The 18,562-nt window shown below is 40.7% G+C and overlaps 1 protein-coding gene and 1 pseudogene across 1 annotated transcript in view; both read left to right on the forward strand.

Moving 5' to 3' along the window:
• NIPSNAP2 (nipsnap homolog 2) overlaps window positions 1–18,562 on the forward strand; it is a 31,320-nt gene that overhangs the window by 1,671 nt on the left and 11,087 nt on the right. Inside the window, exons 2-7 of the mRNA XM_037814271.1 lie at window positions 12,409–12,548; window positions 12,631–12,676; window positions 15,497–15,591; window positions 15,942–16,012; window positions 16,776–16,916; window positions 17,810–17,841. Coding sequence (XP_037670199.1) covers window positions 12,409–12,548; window positions 12,631–12,676; window positions 15,497–15,591; window positions 15,942–16,012; window positions 16,776–16,916; window positions 17,810–17,841 — 525 coding nt within the window. The remainder of the gene's footprint in view (window positions 1–12,408; window positions 12,549–12,630; window positions 12,677–15,496; window positions 15,592–15,941; window positions 16,013–16,775; window positions 16,917–17,809; window positions 17,842–18,562) is intronic.
• Window positions 363–11,975, forward strand: LOC119517996 (annotated as a pseudogene).

Here is an 18,562-nt window from a genome sequence, read left to right on the forward strand (position 1 = left end):
GCGGTAGCTGGAGGTGTTCCCGGTTCATTCCCTCATTCCTTCAGATACTGAGCTTATACAGTGTACTTGGAGACCTCTGGAACTGGGCATGCAGCAGTGAGCAAAATGGCCATGGTCACTGTCCCCAGGAGTCCGTGGATTGGTAAAAACCCACATTGACTTAGAAATGGAGGTAGGTGCTGTGAGAGAATCAGGGAACCTACCACGTGAGATCATGGAAGGCCTCTCCAAGACAGTGATGTTTAGCTGAGGCCTGAGTGGGAAGGAGTCAGGCATACTGGGAAACCCAAGAAAAGTGTAGGGGGCTGGAGGCCAGGAGCGAAGGGAAGGAAGACTGACCAGAAGAGGGGTGGCAGGGAGCAATGGCCAGAGGATTCCAGGCCTTGCCTGGAAGCTTGGACTTGATTCTAAGAGCCATGGAAGACTTGTAAAGGTGTAAAATCTACTGTGGCACAGTCTTATCTGCATTTTTTAAAAAATCAGCCTGACTTTGGAGAGGGGAGAGAATCAAGGATAACAGGCACCTGGGTAGATGCTGGTGCCATTTACTGAGAGTCGTTTGTTCCACAGATGTCTGGGTGCCCACCGCATGCCAGCACTATTGGGGAACATCAGTGTGTAAAGCATACACAGTCCTTGCCTTCAGGGAGATTGCTAGTAAATCACAGAGCAGGGACCAGTGGGTGGATGGGGGACAGTGGCGTGGGAGGAGGGATCTGGGTAAGTTTTAATTCTCGTAGAGTTTGAGATGGCTGTGAGCTATGCACGTGGAAACATTGAGCAGGCAGTTGACCTTATGAACTGGAGTTTGGAGGAGATGCCTGGGCTGCAAGTAGCATTTGGGAGCTGTCAGCATATGGGAACGCAAAGTGTTGGTAAGTATTGATGGGGATGTGGGCTTCGTTATTTTATTCTCTCTCCTGTTTTTGATTGAAAGTTTTCATCGTAAGATTTTTTTTTAAAACCGGAGAAATGCATGCAGTCACTTGAGGAGAGAGAGTAGATAGAGAAGGGGCTGAGAAACAAGTCCTGGGATGAGCCAAGATTGACAAGCTGGATGGAGGAGGAGGAGCTGGCAGGGGAGGCTGGGAAAGAGCAGCCAGAGGGGTCATTGTTAGGGAACAGTGCCTAGGGAGAGGGTATTTCAAGGAGGGAGTGGCCAGCTGGGCCAGATGCTGCTAAAAAGTCGAGGAAGATGACAGAAAAAACTGGAATTGCCGTCAAGGGGCCTGTGGGTGGCCTTGCAGGAGCAGCCTGAAGTGAGGCAGGAAGGCTTCCTGGAGACTCTGGCAGTGGCCAGCAAATCTCCATTAGCTCTGCTCCACGCTGGGCCCTGAGTTTCCGCAGGTGCTCAAAACGCTTTATGTACCTCCTCTTCCTCCGGCAAAGCCTCCTCCTGGGTTCTGTGTCCCCAGGAATGGAACATCTTCCATAAAAAGGCCCAGGCCGGACACCCAGAGGTCTTCTGCAAGTCTGTCCCACCTCCCTCCATCTAGTTGCTGCTGAGTCCGGCACTTCCACCTCTGCATGTCTTGCCTGTCTTCTCTCCATCCCCACTGCCACAGCTCAGCTCTCAGCAGGTTCCTGCTGAGCGTGGACTTGAGCTGGACATTTTCCTGTTAGAAAGATCTCAACAACATGAATCTCAAATGGCTCCTGCTCCTCTTCCTGCCCTCTCTCCCCACCAAGAAAAGCTGTTAAAGGCATTTTGGAGGCAACAGGGACATTAATACGGAGTGAATACTGTATGTGACGGAGTTAGTATTATTCTTAGGTGTGGTCATGGTATGCTGGCTTTGTCTTTCTTCTTATATGATGCGTGCCAAAGTGTTGAGGGGTGAACCACCATGATGCCTGCAGTCTACTTGCAAACAGCTCAGCAAAAATAAAGCAGATATATAGAGAAAGATTTTTTTTAATGTGGTAAAATGTTAATAGTTTTTTAATCTAGATGGAGGGTACCGGGGTCTTTGTCATACTATTCTCTCAACTTCTTTGTGTTTGAAGTTTTTCCAGAAGAAAAGTTGGGGATCAGCTCTATCTGGCAGTGGTGTGGAAGATAGATTTATTTGAGTCGGCAGGGGGCTTGGTGGTGAGGAAGGTAGTTGAGGGAATGCTGCTTTAATGCCAAGCTCTTCCTTCAACCTTTTCTCTCCCCCTCACTCCACCTCTTCACCCACTCCTGGCTTTGGCATGGACTCGTTCTGCTTCTCAGAATGCCCCTCTTTATCCTGTGGGCCCCCACCTGACAGACTGTACCTCCTCTTCTAGGTCTGCAGCTCAGGAGGTACTTTACTGAGTCAGTCCAGGTCTCCCCTGCAGACTTCAACTCTTTCCTCTGCCCTTCATCCCTCCACAACCACGGCCTCAGGTCCCCATCAAAGAGCTCACCTTTGAATGTAATTGTGTTTGTGTGTCTGCTTCCACCAGCAAACTGGGTTCCAAGAAGTCAACAAATGGTTCCATGAAGTCAGGGCCAGGTCTGTTTATCTTTGTATCTTCAGCCTGGCCCATGTACATAGTCAGTAGATATTTGATCATCAGTGAGGGACTCCAACTCACCTCTGTTGCTGCATCCTGTGGTCTCCAAGGGAAACATACTTCCCTTATGCCATTTGCTCAGACTAAACAGCAGTACCATCTTCCACATCTAATCACGACCTGGGTCTTGCCTGTTTCACCTCGGGTATGTCTCTCGACTGTATTCCTTTTCCTTCATCCCCACTGCCATCACCTTCATCAGGACCATTCTTCGGTCTGTCCACTGAGTATTACTGAACATGTTTCCTGTGTGCCTGGCACTGCCGGCCACAGCAACCAGCTGGGAGCCCAGGAGCCATGCTCCCTGCCTTCCTTGCTGCCGTCCATCCACCACACCACTGCCACGCTGCTTTTTTGCTCTTGGAGCTCTCTTGGAAATTTGCTAGCCTTGCACCAGGTACAGGATAAAGGCTGGCCAATAGGCATGGTGCACAGAGCCTACCCACCCTGGCATCCCACTTGCCCTCCAGCTTTCTCCCTTCTCATCTTTGCACTCCACATTGTCCCACCTCACTGAACTCTTTGCTGTTCCAGAAATATGCCATTGCATTTCCTGACCCCCTGCCTCTGGACATGTTTTTCCCTTTAACTGGAATTATCTCCTGCCTTGTCCACTTGTCTTCTCCTCTAAGACTGAACCAAATGTCCCCTCTGGAGTCCCTCTCACCCCTCCCAGGCAGAGCCGATGGCTCCTTCCCTTGATCTCCTGCAGTGGGTGTGAAGGTCCAAAGTGTCACTATAGGCTCTGGCTATCTGTTTACTGGTAGATTTTCCCCGCAACACTGAGCAGGCTTGGCATCTGCTTCATCTTGATGTCCTCAGAGCCTGGCACAGATCGATTTTTCTATTTAAAGTCTAGCATTTCGTAGAATGTGCTGCTCCCTACCCCTCCCTTTGTAAAGTGCCAGATTACATCTCTGTGACATTATAAAACCTCCCATTCATTGGTGCATCACTGTTAATAGAGAACCCAGGACCCGCCCAGACCAGATCCCTCTGACAGCTGTTGGCCAGAATGCCTCTGCCCATGACTCAGCTTGGAGAGCTGGGTGGACTTGGACACCTGAGTCGGCTTTGGTCACTTCACACTCAAAAGATTTCAAAGCATGACAGTCAGTTTGGGGTAATGCTGGGCCAGATCATTTCTTCATTTGTCGAGACAATTGCTAACCAAGGTCACAGCAGTCAGCCCTGGGTCACCCATGATCACTGCTCAGAGGGGTTTGCATGTCGTGGACACTGACATTGACTATTTCTCAGTCTCATCCCTTGTTCTAGGTCTTTAGTTTACAAAGCGCTTCCATGCCCCTTCCATCATTTTATCCATCATAAGGTGAATTCCTCTGAGATTATTTAAGTCTGGGATGGTGCTTAGTTGGGGAGGTTTGTGTGTTTGGGAGGCCATCCCTTATTAGTGAAGATACCTGAAATTTTGTAGTTAGACCTAGGTTCATATTTTTATTTTGCTACTTCTCAGGTCATTCAACTTCTCTGAAACAATTTTTAAAACGTGATCATACTTACTATAACAACATGCTAAATTGTTTTGAAGATTAAATGAGATGACAGGTAAAATGCCTAGTCCAGTTCTTATCAGGGAGTAACTTAATCACCTTGTGTTCTAAAAAGGAGGAGAAAAATTGCTTTGGGATTTTCCCTCCTCCAAATTTAGTCTGCCAATAATTCTTTATCAGGCTTTCTCATTTTATGATGTATTAAATGCCATTGGTGTTAAATACCAATGTCTACATAATAGATGCTTGTCTATGCATTTCTAGAAGGATGTGTTACAACTAGTAATAGTGGTTGCCAGTGGGTATTTCTTGTCTTGAATGTATCTCCTGAATGCTGATATTTTTAGGAACTTTCATTGTCCCCTTTCTTAAGTGTAATTGTTATTCCTGAGCTTTTACAATTTATTTGACCTAAAATAAAGAAAACACAGGAATGATACAAAGTCCCATAAACAAATCTTAAAACTTCCTGTTTTGGGTATCACTGATCATATACTCTTGCCATTTGCTTCATGATTTTATTAAGCAAATATCCCCAGATGTGGTGTGCTTAAAACACTCTACACAAATTGGCAATATCTGTTTTATTTTTACTGAAATGTTTTAGTGTGATTCAGTTGGAAAATTGCCTTCTTCAGGGTGAGTTTATTTATTGTCATCAGAGTGAATTAAAAACAGAAACAAATGCCATATGATGGTTTTTGCTAATTGACTAACCATTTTTCCATTTAGTTTCTTTTAAACCTTTTAGAAGTTGGTTTTATTGAAAAAGTAGTTTTAAAACTTAATTTTTTTTAACCCCTTACCTTGCATCAGGTACTGTTCTAAGTGATTAAGTGTATTATCTTATTTCACTCTAGGAGTATGGGGTTAAAAATGTACAGAAATGAAAAACACAGGCTGTCCAGAGCATCATGTGGAGGAAGCTGTATTCCACCTAAACCCTCAATCCCTTAGGGCCCACCACCATTAACACTTTCTTAATTCTATCTTAATTCTAAGGAATTTTGACATATAGTAAAAGCAACACGGCAAAATCTCCAACTTCTGTTTTACAAATGCCACTTAGGACTATCTAAAATTGTGTGTTCTGGTATTGACTTGCTATTTTGCCTGTTTCATATGAGCCTGCCGCTTTTAATCTTTGAAGGAGGTGGAAAATACTTTTATATATCTTGAATATAATTACAGAAACCTGCTATTGTTAATTTTATATGTGTATGTTTTATGTTGGTGTATTTGTAAGTTCATATCATTCAGAAATCTTTTTATCAGTTTCTAGCTATTTGAGATAATATCCTATGAATTGTATCGTAGCTATTATTCTGAAAAGTAGCTTTGTTGTTTTTCTTTAACTTTTTATCGTGGAAAAGTTTCAGACGTTTACAAAATAAGCTTTGTTTTTTGAATTAAACTGTTTCATTGCTTTTTAAAAGGGTATCATATATCAAAAATTAAATGAAAAATAGAGTGGGATGGGGGAGATGGAATGCTTTGGATGTTCTTTTTTATTTTTATTCTTTTTGGAGTAAGGAAAATGTTCAAAAATTGGGGTAATGAATGCACAACTATATGATGGTACTCTGAACAGTTTTGATTGTATACTGGATGACTGTATGGTATGTGAATATATCTCTATAAAATTGAATTTTAAATTAAAAAAGTATCGGAGAAAACTGCACTGTGAGGTTTATTCATTGAAGTGAAAAATCAATTTTTTAAGGAAAAAAAAAAGACTGCCCATATATCATATGAAATTGAGTACTATTATTTTTAAAACACCATTACTGAATAAGACCAGTTATCTGTACCACGGTGTTTTAATTTCCTAGGCTGTTTAAAGCAAATACCCTGAAATGGTTCAGCTTAAACAGTGGCAGTTTATTAGCTTACGGTTTTGAGGCCAAGAAAATTTCCAAATCAAGGCAGCATCAAGGTGATGCTTTCTTCCTGAAGACCAGCTGCCGGCGATTGTTGGCTCCTCTGCCACATGGCAAGGCACATGGCAGCTTCTGCTGGCCTCTTCCTTCTCTTCTGAGTTTTATTGCTTTTGGCTTCTTGCTTCTGTGGCTTTCTTTCTCTCTGTCTTAACTTCATTTACTTATAAAGGATTCCAGTAAGATGATTAAAACCCATCCTGAGTGAGGTGGGTCACACCTTAAGTGAAGTAACCTCATGAAAATATCCTATTTACAATGGATCTACACCCACAGGAAAGGGTTAACTTTAAGAACATGTTTTTCTGGGGTACATGTAGCTGCAACTACCACACGCTGTAACATAGCATCCACATGTCCATCTCATGAAGCAATAGGTAGTTTGCATCTCATTTAAATTCAGGTATCCTTTCCTTGACACCTTTTCTTTTCCTCCCACATTTGCCTTGAGGTGTCAGTGTCCTCAGACAAGTCTGCTATGCAGATTAAAAATAGTCTGTAGAAGATGGTGGCTAGGTGAGACAGGGCAAAAAAACACCTCCGTGAAAAATACTAGATAAAAACCAGAAAGTGACCCAGAATACCACTTCCAGTGATGCACCAGCTGGACAAGGTCTGCTAAATCTACAGGGAACGTGCATTTGGTGAAACTGGGAGTCTGCATTCTGAAATGAGTGAGTGAGCTGGCTGAAAGTCCCGTGGCTGTGCTGCAGTGTGGGGAAACTGTGGGTTGGCGTTTGGAGGCAGACTAGTTCTTTTTTAAAAAAAAACAACCCAGGAGCGGCTGCAGATATGGCATTGAGAACTGCGCAGTGAAGCACGGCAGGAGAGGTCTGTAGCCAGCGCCTCAGTGTCTGGCATGGAGGATAGCCCTCCCCACACCCGCTGCTGATTTTCCCGGGGCCAGAGGGACAGAGAGGAAAGCCAAAAGGAGAAAGAAACTGCACCCGTTGCAGCCGGCTTCCCAGCATGCTGGCGACACTCCTGCCCAGAGCTAAGCTGTGCGAAGGTGGCGGGGGAGGGGGTTGAGATGCCCCATTCAGCCATTTTTGCATCAGGCTGGGAGCAGCCCAGGGCTTCCCTTGAGGGACGGTGCACACTTGTGACATAGCACAGCCTTCCTTCAGCAGAGGTCCTGGAAGATCACAGCTATCAAGCAAAGCAAATACCAAAAGGCCAAAACAACAGAAAATCTTAAAGCATTTGCTAAAACCAGACGATATGGAGAACCCAATCCCAAACACCCAAATCAAACGATCGGAGGAGACGCAGTACTTGGCACAATTAATCAGAGGACTACCGTCAAAGAATGAGAGCATGGCACAGGATATAAAGGACATGAAGAAGAACATGGCACAGGATATAAAGGACATAAAGAAGACCCTAGAAGAGCATAAAGAAGAAATTGCAAGAGTAAATAAAAAAATAGAAGATCTTATGGAAATAAAAGAAACTGTTGACCAAATTAAAAAGACTCTGGATACTCATAGTACAAGATTAGAGGAAGTTGAACAACAACTCAGCGTCCTAGAAGACCACAGAACCCACTCCAAGACATATTCTGATCAGACTCTCAAATACTGAAGAGAAAGAGCAAATTCTGAAAGCAGCAAGAGAAAAGCAATTCACCACATACAAAGGAAACAACATAATACTAAGTAGTGACTACTCAGTGGCCACCATGGAGGTGAGAAGGCAGTGGCATGACATATTTAAAATTTTGAGAGAGAAAAATTTCCAACCAAGAATACTTTATCCAGCAAAACTCTCCTTCAGATTTGAGGGAGATCTTAAATTTTTCACAAACAAATGCTGAGAGATTTTGCCAATAAAAGACCTGCCCTACTTCAGATACTAAAGGGAGCCCTACTGACAGAGAAACAAAGAAAGGAGAGAGAGATATAGAGAATTTTAACAGACATATATAGAGCCTTACATCCTAAATCACCAGGGAACACGTTTTTCTCTAGTGATCATGGATCTTTCTCCAGAATAGAGCATATGCTGGGACATAAAACAAGCCTCAATAAATTAATAAAAAAATTTTTTGAATATATTCAAAGCACATTCTCTGACCACAATGGAATACAAATAGAAGTCAATAATTTTTGAACTGTAACTCCACTATTTACTTCCTACAGGATATAAAATACATAAACTCTAATGACAAATCAGTGGTTTTGGACTCAATGTAAAATATATAATTTTTGACAAGAACTGTATAAAGACGGGGGAATGGAGGAGTATAGGGACATAGTTTACGGGTCCTATTGAAGTTAAGTTGGTATCAAAGAAAACCAAGACTGTTATGGATTTAAGAGGTTAAATTTAAGCCCCACAGTAAACACAAAGAAATTATCAGAGAATATGACCATAGAGATGAAAAGTAGAGTATGGGTTATGAGAAGTGGGGGAAGGGGCAATGGGGATTTAAGAAATGAGTGTAGGGTTGCTGTTTGAGGTGAAGGGAAATTTCTAATGATGGTGGGAAGGTGATAGCATTACAGCATTCTAAATGCGATTAATCCCACTAATGGAATGCTAGGGAGGGAGTGGAATGGGAAGACTAGGCTGTATATTTGTTTCCACAATTGAAAAAAAAAAAAAAAGACTAAATAGATGACAATTAAATGCCGAGGATGATCCTGGATGAGATCTGAGGATGGAGGACAGGAGGCTCAAAGGGACACAGTTGGGACATAAGGGGAAAAAAAAAGGAAATACAGAATGCAAGCTTTTTATCAATGTTGAATTTCTTGACCTTAGCTGCGATTAATGGGATTGCATAAAAGAATGTTCTTGTTCATGGGAATTGTATATGTGAATTATAGTGTTTGTTCAAGAATGAGTGCAGCTTGCTCTCATATGTTCAGAAGACAGCAATAGATGATGGATGACAGATATGGAGGGAGGGAAAGAAAGAAATGGTGGTGTGACAGCATGTTAAAGTTGATGGATCGGGAGGGGGGTCAGGGTATGCTGCATATGGGGTTTGTATTGTTTTTGCAACTGTTCCTGTAACTTTGAATTTATTTCAAAATAAAATTTAAAATAAAAAAAAATAGTCCATAAAAAAGTACCAGTAGTGTTCTACGAGATCCCAAAAGAAAGTTTCCCACCAGCCTGTCAGCATCCAGACTTTGTTCCACAGCAGTGGGTAAGATCCTGAAGGCTGTACACTGGCCATTTAGAATTCCAATACATTTCTGCCCTGGCAGGATCTAGCAAAGGGCAGAAAAGATCACTTATGTGTTGAAAAGTTGGTGAGCAATTAAAACTATAAAGAGTATGTTGTTGCCTACAGATGTAAGGTACTGGTGGTTTGATGGGTTGAGCCCTCTAGCACAGGATTTGCCCTTGCGAAGACTGTTGCTGCAAAGGAGAGGCTAGGCCTCCCTATAATTGTGCCTAAGAGCCTCCTCCCGAATGCCTCTTTGTTGCTCAGATGTGGCCCTCTCTAGCTAAGCCAGCTTGGCAAGTGAAATCACTGCCCTCCCCTCTACGTGGGATCAGACATCCAGGGGAGTGAATCTCCCTGGCAATGTGGAATATGACTCCCGGGGAAGAAAGTAGACCCGGCATCGTGGGATGGAGAACATCTTCTTGACCAAAAGGGGGATGTGAATGGAAATGAAATAAACTTCAGTGGCAGAGAGATTCCAAAAGGAGCCGAGAGATCACTCTGGTGGGCACTCTTACACACAATTTAGGCAACCCTTTTTAGGTTCTAATGAATTGGGGTAGCTGGTGGTGGATACCTGAAGCTATCAAAGTACAACCCAGAACCCATGAATCTTGAAGACAATTGTATAAAATTGTAGCTTATGAGGGGTGACAATGGGATTGGGAAAGCCAGAAGGACCACACTGCCCTTTGTCTAGTTTATGGATGGATGAGTAGAAGAATAGGGGAAGGAAACAGACAGAGGCACCCAGTGTTCTTTTTTACTTTAATTGCTCTTTTTTACTTTAATTATTATTCTTATTATTTGTGTGTGTGTGTGTGGTAATGAAGGTGTCAGGGATTGATTTTGGTGATGAATGTACAACTATGTATTGGTACTGTGAACAATCGAATGTATGATTTGTTTTGTATGACTGCGTGGTACGTGAATATATCTCAATAAAATGAATATTAAAAAAGTATGTTGTAATAGCTTAGACATCTATTAGAGAGACAACAGCAATCAGTTATAAAAGGAATTGTACAAAAAGAAGGGGCATGGACTCAAGAGGGTGTATTTTGTATGATTCCATTTATAGGACATTTGGAAAAGGCAAAACTATAGGGATGGAAAACAGGTTGGTGGTGGTTAAAGATTGGGGGGGACAGATTATTACAAAGGAAGGAATTTTGGGAAATGAAGGAACTGTTCCATATCTTCATGATGGTTGCATGACTCTTAGGCATTTCTCAAAACTTGGACCGTATGCCAAAGAAGGAGTAAATTTTACTGTACATAGATTTGGACAATCAGAGAAGTCATAGGGACATATCATTGAATCACAGTTGGTTGAGTCTCACCCAGGTTCTAATTTTTAAAATCTTGTTTTCAAGTTACAGGAAGTCCCCTTACCTATAAAAATGTTTCTAAACATTCATTTTTAGATATTTTTGCTAATTTTTAATTGTAAAAATAATATTTGTATATGGAAAAAAGTAAAATAAACTTGAAGGCTATACAATGAAAAGGAAAAATGGCTCCTCCCACCATATTGCCAGCATTCGAGTCACATTCCCAGAGGTAATCGCGCTCAGTAATTTACTGTGGGGGTGGGGGAGGGATACTGTTCTGTGCCTTGCTTTTTTCACATAATTTATCTCAGAGATACCAACATGTCAGTGCGTGTAGATACATTTCATTCTTTTTAATGATTGCATAATATTTTATTGCTTGTATGCTCCCTCATTTATTTTATCATTCCCTGTTATGGATATCCAAATTTCTCTACCAGGAGAAAACTGGAAATAAGGCCATAATGAATGTTCTTGTACTCCAATATTGTGTGCTTGTCTAAATATAGCTATCTGTGCAATTTTGGGGCCTAGAGTCATACACAGTTTTAATTTTGATATAGGTACTGTCACACTGACCTCTGGGAAGGTTATACCAATTTGTATTCCCAGTGGCAAGTGTATGAGAGCTAAATGTGCACTTAAAAATTCAAGGTTAAAGTACTATTCATTACTTCAGTCAAGTTTATCCTCACTTTCTGGCAATACATAGAGTGAAAATTCAGCTGTCAGATAAAAATTAGGAAATAGTTTTGGATTAATGGAGTTTATGTTCTTAGGTTTCCATGACAGTTAAAAATCTTGATTCTAAGGTTAATATAGCCACATTTTTTACCTGGGTCAGAAGAAGGCAAAAGTAGATGAGTTCCCACTGTGTGGCCACGTGGTGTCAGACGTATATGAGCAGGTGTCTTCCGAAGCCCTGGAGGTTGGCCGTATTTGTGCCAACAAGTACATGGTGAAAAGTTGTGGCAGAGATGGCTTCCACATCCGAGTGCGGCTCCACCCCTTCCACGTCATCCACATCAACAAGATGCTGTCCTGCACCGGGGCTGACAGGCTCCAGACAGGGATGCCCGGTGCCTTTGCAAAGCCGCAGGGTACGGTGGCCAGGGGCCACATCGGCCAGGTCATCATGTCCATCCACACCAAGCTTCAAAACGAGCACGTGATCGAGGCACTGCACAGGGCCAAGTTCGAGTTCCCTGGCGCCAGAAAATCCACATCTCCAAGAAGTGGGGCTTCACCAAGTTTAACGCGGATGGATTCGAAGACGTGGTGGCTGAGAAGCACCTCATCCCAGATGTGGGGTCAAGTACATCCCCAACCGTGGCCCGTTGGACAAGTGGTGGGCCCTGCACTCGTGAAGGCTTTGCCAGCACTGCCCTCTCATCTGTTCCCGCCAATAAATACTTCCTGGGTGTCTTTAAAAAAAAATTTTTTTTTTTTGCTTTGACCTCATTTTGACGATTACATCCTCTAGGATAGTTTAATATGTTCCTTTGCTCTCTGTAGTTCCAGAAAATTGGTAATTTTTATATATTTTTAATATAAAAAATGAGATTATACTGTACACACTATTTTCTAATCTTTTCACTTAAAATTTATTTGATGAAAAAATTGCTTTGGAAGAGAGCAAAACACATAGCTGAAATCTCAGATAAACATGGAACTGTGTTAGGAGTGCCTTTCCTTCTACATTTCAATCTTCTCCAGCTATTTAGAGTGCATGCTATCATAATTGAATAAAACAGACATTTTATGGTGTTTTTTCCAGGTTCTAGAACAGTGCCTAGAACAGGTGCTCAATGCCTGTTTACTGAATGGGTTGATGACTTTCTAAAAACAATAAAGTCTGCACCTCTGATTAAACTCAAATTATTGTATTTGTTATTCCGTAGAAAATTGACATCTTCCAATAACAGACCTCGAGAAGACAGCTGGTTAAAATCCTTATTTGTTCGGAAAGTTGATCCAAGAAAAGATGCCCACTCCAATCTCCTAGCCAAAAAGGAAACAAGCAGTCTGTACAAATTACAGTGTGAGTGATAGGTTTACTGTCTCCATAGTTGACTTTTTTCCTTTTGTTCGTAAGTTTATCGTCAAATTTTCTTTTGTTTCAGTTCACAGTGTTAAACCGGATTGCCTAGAAGCATACAACAAAATTTGGTGTGTATTCCAAACTATCCTTCACTTGGGGAAAAATAATTTTAGTATTTGTTGGTTCAGCTAACACTTGATAGCAGAGAGTAAGCTCGTACATCTCTCTTGTTAAAGCTGAGTGTGCAGAGGCTTGTAGACTGAACTGTGTGGGATTGCCAAGGGTATTTAGGTTAGAAGCATCACACAGCTCAGTCATCATGTAGGCAATCAAACATTACAATATTGAGGACTATTTAGACTCTTAAGGTTGGAAGGAAGGCCATCTAGTCCATCTCCTCATCTAGTGCTTGAATCCTTTCCGCAAATCTTCCTGACAGCCGGTGCTGAAGTGCATTCCGTATCTGGACAGCTTTGAGTGTTGGGAATTAGACCCTGTAATCTCCGTTACTTCCAACTTTACTCCTAAGCAAAACTGCTGCAGGAATGTCCTGTAATCTTTGAATAGAGCTGCCATTTCTTTCCTTCTTCCATTCTCCAGGATCAGATCCCTTCAACTGACTCTTGTATGGTATGTGATCCATACCTTCTTATGGGATGGCATGTAAACTTTAAGACTAAAGGGAGAGTTCAGTTCATTAGCTAAATTGACACATAGTATATTAATATAGCAAATATAATGAAAAAATATTTTTTTACCTCTAATATCTGCTACTTTCATGAAGAAGTAAATGATTTTGTCACTGGAGCGAACGTAATTTTCAAAAGCAAAACCTTTTGTTTTATTGTCTTCGTTTGGTAAGTGGTTCATGATATGTAACACGAACATAGAATCTCTTGCTCACCTCAGCACGTCTCTGTCGAAAATGCCCTAAAACAAAGCAGATGCTTATTTCCAAGTCTTTTCTCATAAAATGAAGACTTTTCTCTATGCTGATGTTTCCCCAGATTATCTTACACTTCCTGTATTTTATCATCTCATCCCCAGTCTCAGACTTTTGGCTGTCTATTGCATGTTTCTATTTGGATATCTTGCTGTTTCTTCGAACACAGCTTATAGACTAAACCACCTCCCTCTGTCTGTGTCACCATGGTTTACTTAACCTTTCTTTAGTTCTCACTGAGGCTGTGCATTCTTCATTTGACATGTATTTTGGTCCGCTGTGCTTGTTTCCCTCTCCACTTTCCTCTCCAACCCTGTCGAGCCACATTCCCAAGTAACCTCCTTTCTGACTGTCTTGGGCTCTAAGCTGTACCTGTACCTCCACTCTACCCCACAATCCATTACCCAAGTTTTTCAGATTGATCTTCTTGATTTCTGCTTTCTCCTTCAGCATGTTTCTTTCTTTTCTCTGAAACATACAGCTGCTCCCTGTCTCCAACATATGAAGACTTAACTGTTGCCTGGTTTTTAGGGGCCCCTGTAGTGAGATTATGCCCATCCCTTCCAGTTCTGGGTGCAAGTGCTGCCTGCCTTCTGTCCTCCATTCGAGTAAGGCCAGTGCTTCTAGGCGTAGGGTTGGAGCCTCCAAAAGGGGGATTGGCTGCAGATCTAGCCATAGCTTTGTACTGATGTGCAACTTAGCCCCAATACCAGGCCCCACACCCCTTTCTCGGTCCCTCCTGGGTCACCCATACTAGCTTCCTTCCTCCACATTGGCTCCAAGTCGGGACTGTTTACTTCCTACTCTTGTCATGTGGCAAAAGGGAAACCCATTTCCATTTCCCTAACACACTCCATCTTTCTTCACCCACAGTGCCCATCAATCCCATGCTGTTTCTGAACATTCATGGGTTATGCATCAGGTAAATTCAATATCAGGTCTCAATTTTAAAAGTAAATGCCACCCTTCCAAAAATACACACAATGTGGTCACTGTACTGGGTCATAAAGACATATGGGTTTTCAGTTAACTACTCATATATACCCAGACTTCATGCCCCAGCATCTGGCAGTGATCACCAGCTTCATTTCACTCAATGTCAGTAAAAAATTGTCCATTTCTGACCCTGGGCATCTTTGTTGAATCTATATTGTTCTTTTCCATCATAATTTTCTTATTGAAAAAGTATGCAGGTTTTGCCTTCTCTTGATATGACAGTTATTCCTTTTCCTTTTGCCTTTCCCTGTACATTAGAATCTATACCTTGGGGAGGTTTCCATGAACCCAAACTCTGAGCTGACACCTCTTAAATTAACGAACTGTCACAACCTGGTCTCACCCTGCCCCTGTACAAACAACGGTAATTAACTGGGGGGGCATGTTTAATGTGGGACTATCTGGAACCTCTCAGATCCCCTCAGCTGCTTGAATTGAGTAGAACTTAATCTACACCTCGTGTTGTATCTTTAAGTTTTGATTCTTCAGCCTCATAGACCCCTTTGGGACCCTAGGGGGTTGGGGTTGTGTTCTAGCTGTGTCTTCTTCCTCCTTCCTTTTGGCCGACTTGTTCCCTGCTTCTGTTACCTGTGCCTGCTGGTGCCATTTCTGTTGTCTGCCCCTGTTAAACATTCTTTTGTCCCTATCTTTCTTAGTTAATACACATCCCCATTCCTGAGTAGTCCTTTTTGTCTGAAATGGCAAATAGTAAATCCCCAACCCCTGAAATCTTGGGACCTTTAGCTCTTCTTAATCATTCTCACTGTTTATACTTGAGTTACTTACAACTGTTCTAGATAGTTAGAGTATCAGAAATCTAAGTTGATAAGTAGGGGGTTACAGTACAGCTAAAAGGTTAATTCTGCATGCCATTTAATGATAAATACCTTCTGAGGTCAGTTGCCAGAAAACAAAGTAGTTGGCCTTTTTCTTGTTATTGAGCATACGTTGTCCACCTAGTGAAATTTTGTTGGTTATTTAATTAGTGTTGCTATTTCTTCTCTTTAAGTCAAGAGGTGTTGCCAAAGATTCATGAAGATAAACATTATCCTTGTACTTTGGTGGGGACTTGGAACACGTGGTATGGCGAGCAGGATCAAGCTGGTAGGAAGCAAAAGTCTTTGGAATAAACACTTGGCCCTTAAAACTTTACTGTAGCTGCTTAAGTAATTGTCTCATATTTTGCTTGGTTTTTATCATCAAAGCTTTCCAAGTCTCAGTATAGTTTTTTGTGTAAAGCACGTTTTCTAGTTCTCTAGTTAATTCATTGTGAAAACTACTTTTTTATTATTTTTAACGTTTGAATCCATTACTGAAACTTTATAGAGTAAGTCATAGGCCAACACATGGCATGTTAGTTCTGTACTGAGTTAATATTATGTGTATCTAAAATATTTCCAGGTAAGAGTATCGTGAAACTCTAAATGTGTGTTACCTTTATGAATATATTTCAGTCCACCTGTGGAGGTATGAAGGAGGCTATCCAGCTCTCACAGAGGTCATGAATAAACTCAGAGAAAATCAGGTAATGGTTTTGAGCAATGTTTATTCATTTAGACTAATGAATTAGTAAATGTTAGTATAGAATTAAATGACTGCCATTAGTTAAACTCTTTTGTAGTAAAAAAATTTATTCTTTGGATTTTGGATGTTGCATTTAAACATAAAGTAACCAGTTGTTATATTATTAAAATTAACAGTTCTTATTGTAAAAGTCAGTTGTACTTTGAAACTGATAAGCTGGGGCTTTGAAACTGGTAAATTAGCATGGTAAGCACCTTCAGCTCTGGATTATCTATTTCAAGAATTTCCAACCACATGTTTTATACCTTGGGCTGACTTTGCTATCCTACTTCCTCACTTCACTAATAGGTGCATGTTAGTAGAGACAATATTAACAGACACACATCATTAGGAAAGGAAACCTTTTATATAGAGTCCCAGTCCGAATATAGGTGGCTTTTGGAATCTGCTTGTTTTAGTCTCCATGTCACTTCTATTAATATACTGTCAAGCACTGTTAGGAAAATGTAGGAAACTAAATTCATTTAAATTATCATTTAAATAATTAGGGTGAAAGTGTAACTTGTCATCTAAACCTGGATACTTTTGTGAGTGAAAGGGGATGCTAATAGTCATTATGCCAGTACAACAGATGTAAAGTAGAACTATCCCAGGCCAACTGGAACCGATTGATCACCCTATTTATAATGGTATTCTATAGAAACATAAAGTGGGTTTATATATAAGTATTAGGAGATTTCATGAGCAAATTTTTTTACCCATAGGAATTTACGCATTTCCGTAAGGCAAGAGGCGACATGCTTCTCTCTAGGAAGAATCAGCTGCTATTGGAGTTCAGCTTCTGGAATGAGCCTATCCCCCGGTCAGGACCTAACATATATGAACTCAGGTCTTATCAACTTAGAGTAAGTACTGAATTACAAGTTAACTGTCCCTTCATCCCTCTGAGAAGCAGCACAAGTACTCCCTAATGCTGACAACAAAACTTAGTGTGTGTTCTGTGGTGTGTGTTTGGCATGCATTTTGATTTGACTTGTTTTCTCCCCTGTCTAATCCTTCTTTTCTTGTTTCCCTTTTTTTCCCCCATTCTCATTCTTTTTCTTCTGCTAAGCTTTTTTTTTTAGTAATCTGATACATAGTGTTTATTATTTGACATTTTTCCATATAGCATTTTTATTTTTAAGAAGAGAGGCCTAAATGCAGGAATAGATACATATAGCATCTATTGTAGTTAATCTAGAGCAACTAGTAAGTGGTGTGAATGTTGTACAAATTGTAGAGCGCCATGAGTATAGAAAGGGAATAATATTTTGAGACACTTTCTAGACAATTCCCTATTAAGGTGAGTACTAGAAAAAACTCAGCCCCAAATAGCAGCATTATCAAAAAGAATACATATCAGTAGGTCTCAGTAGTCTAATACACAACCTTTATACTGGGAAAAATGGAGAGATGTCCTCATTAAGTTTACTTAAATCGAATTTTTAAAAAATTTTTACAACAAAGTCTGAATAGGTACCCACAGTTTTCCCATGACTTGAGTACATCTGAAGGATGGTTTTTGATAACCATAAATGGAAAGCTTTCTCTTACACTGTATTTCTCTTGTCTTGTACTGAGCTGTAGAATATTACTCCCAGTATGGGATAGTTATGAGCACAGTGAACAATAATATTTTGCTTCTTGCATTGTTAAAAGTCAATTTTTAGATTAGTTTTCTCACTTGATATTTTTTTACTGCTGCTTCCATATTTCTTCACAGAAAAGCTAACAGACCAAAATCCAAATCTCTTTTCAGCCAGGAACCATGATTGAATGGGGCAATTACTGGTGAGTATGTTACACAACAGTGAGCTTGTAATTCTTACTAATAGATTATTTTTAGACCATCAAATTAATACTAGGAATAAAATCTGGGGATAATGTTATGATTTGACACTAGGCTATTGTTTTGTTTGACATTTTATTATGAAAATTTTTAAACAAATACTAAACTAGAGAGAATAATACAGTGGATCTCTCCTCCCAAACCCACTACTTAGCTTCAATAATTATCAACACATGGCCAATCTTATTTTATCCCTAACTCCCCAATCACAGATTATTTGGAAGCAAATACTAGACAACATATCATTTTATCTGTAAATATTTCAGTATATATCTCTGAAAGATAAGGACTCTTTTTTTTTAAAAAAAAAAAAAAAAAAAACACCATACAGTTAAGGTTATTTCATATACTTCTTGGATATTCTCTTTTCTGAAATGTTGCTTTTGTCACGTAATAGAGCAACTCTTTTTTTATAGCTTGAGTAGCAAAATACCAATTTTTTCCCCAATTTGATCCACCGATTCAACGACAATCCCTCTCAAAATCCCAACTAGCTTTGGAAATGCAAAAGACTCAAAATAGCCAAAAAAAATCTTAAAAAAGAAGAACAAAGTTGGAGGACTCACATTTCCCAATTTCAGAATTTGCCCCAAAGCTAGAGTAATCAAGACACTGTGGAACTGGCATAAAGACAACATACAGATGAATGGAATGCAATTGAAA

The sequence above is a fragment of the Choloepus didactylus genome, chromosome 21, assembly GCF_015220235.1.
Source record: "Choloepus didactylus isolate mChoDid1 chromosome 21, mChoDid1.pri, whole genome shotgun sequence".
NCBI classification, from domain to species: domain Eukaryota; kingdom Metazoa; phylum Chordata; class Mammalia; order Pilosa; family Megalonychidae; genus Choloepus; species Choloepus didactylus.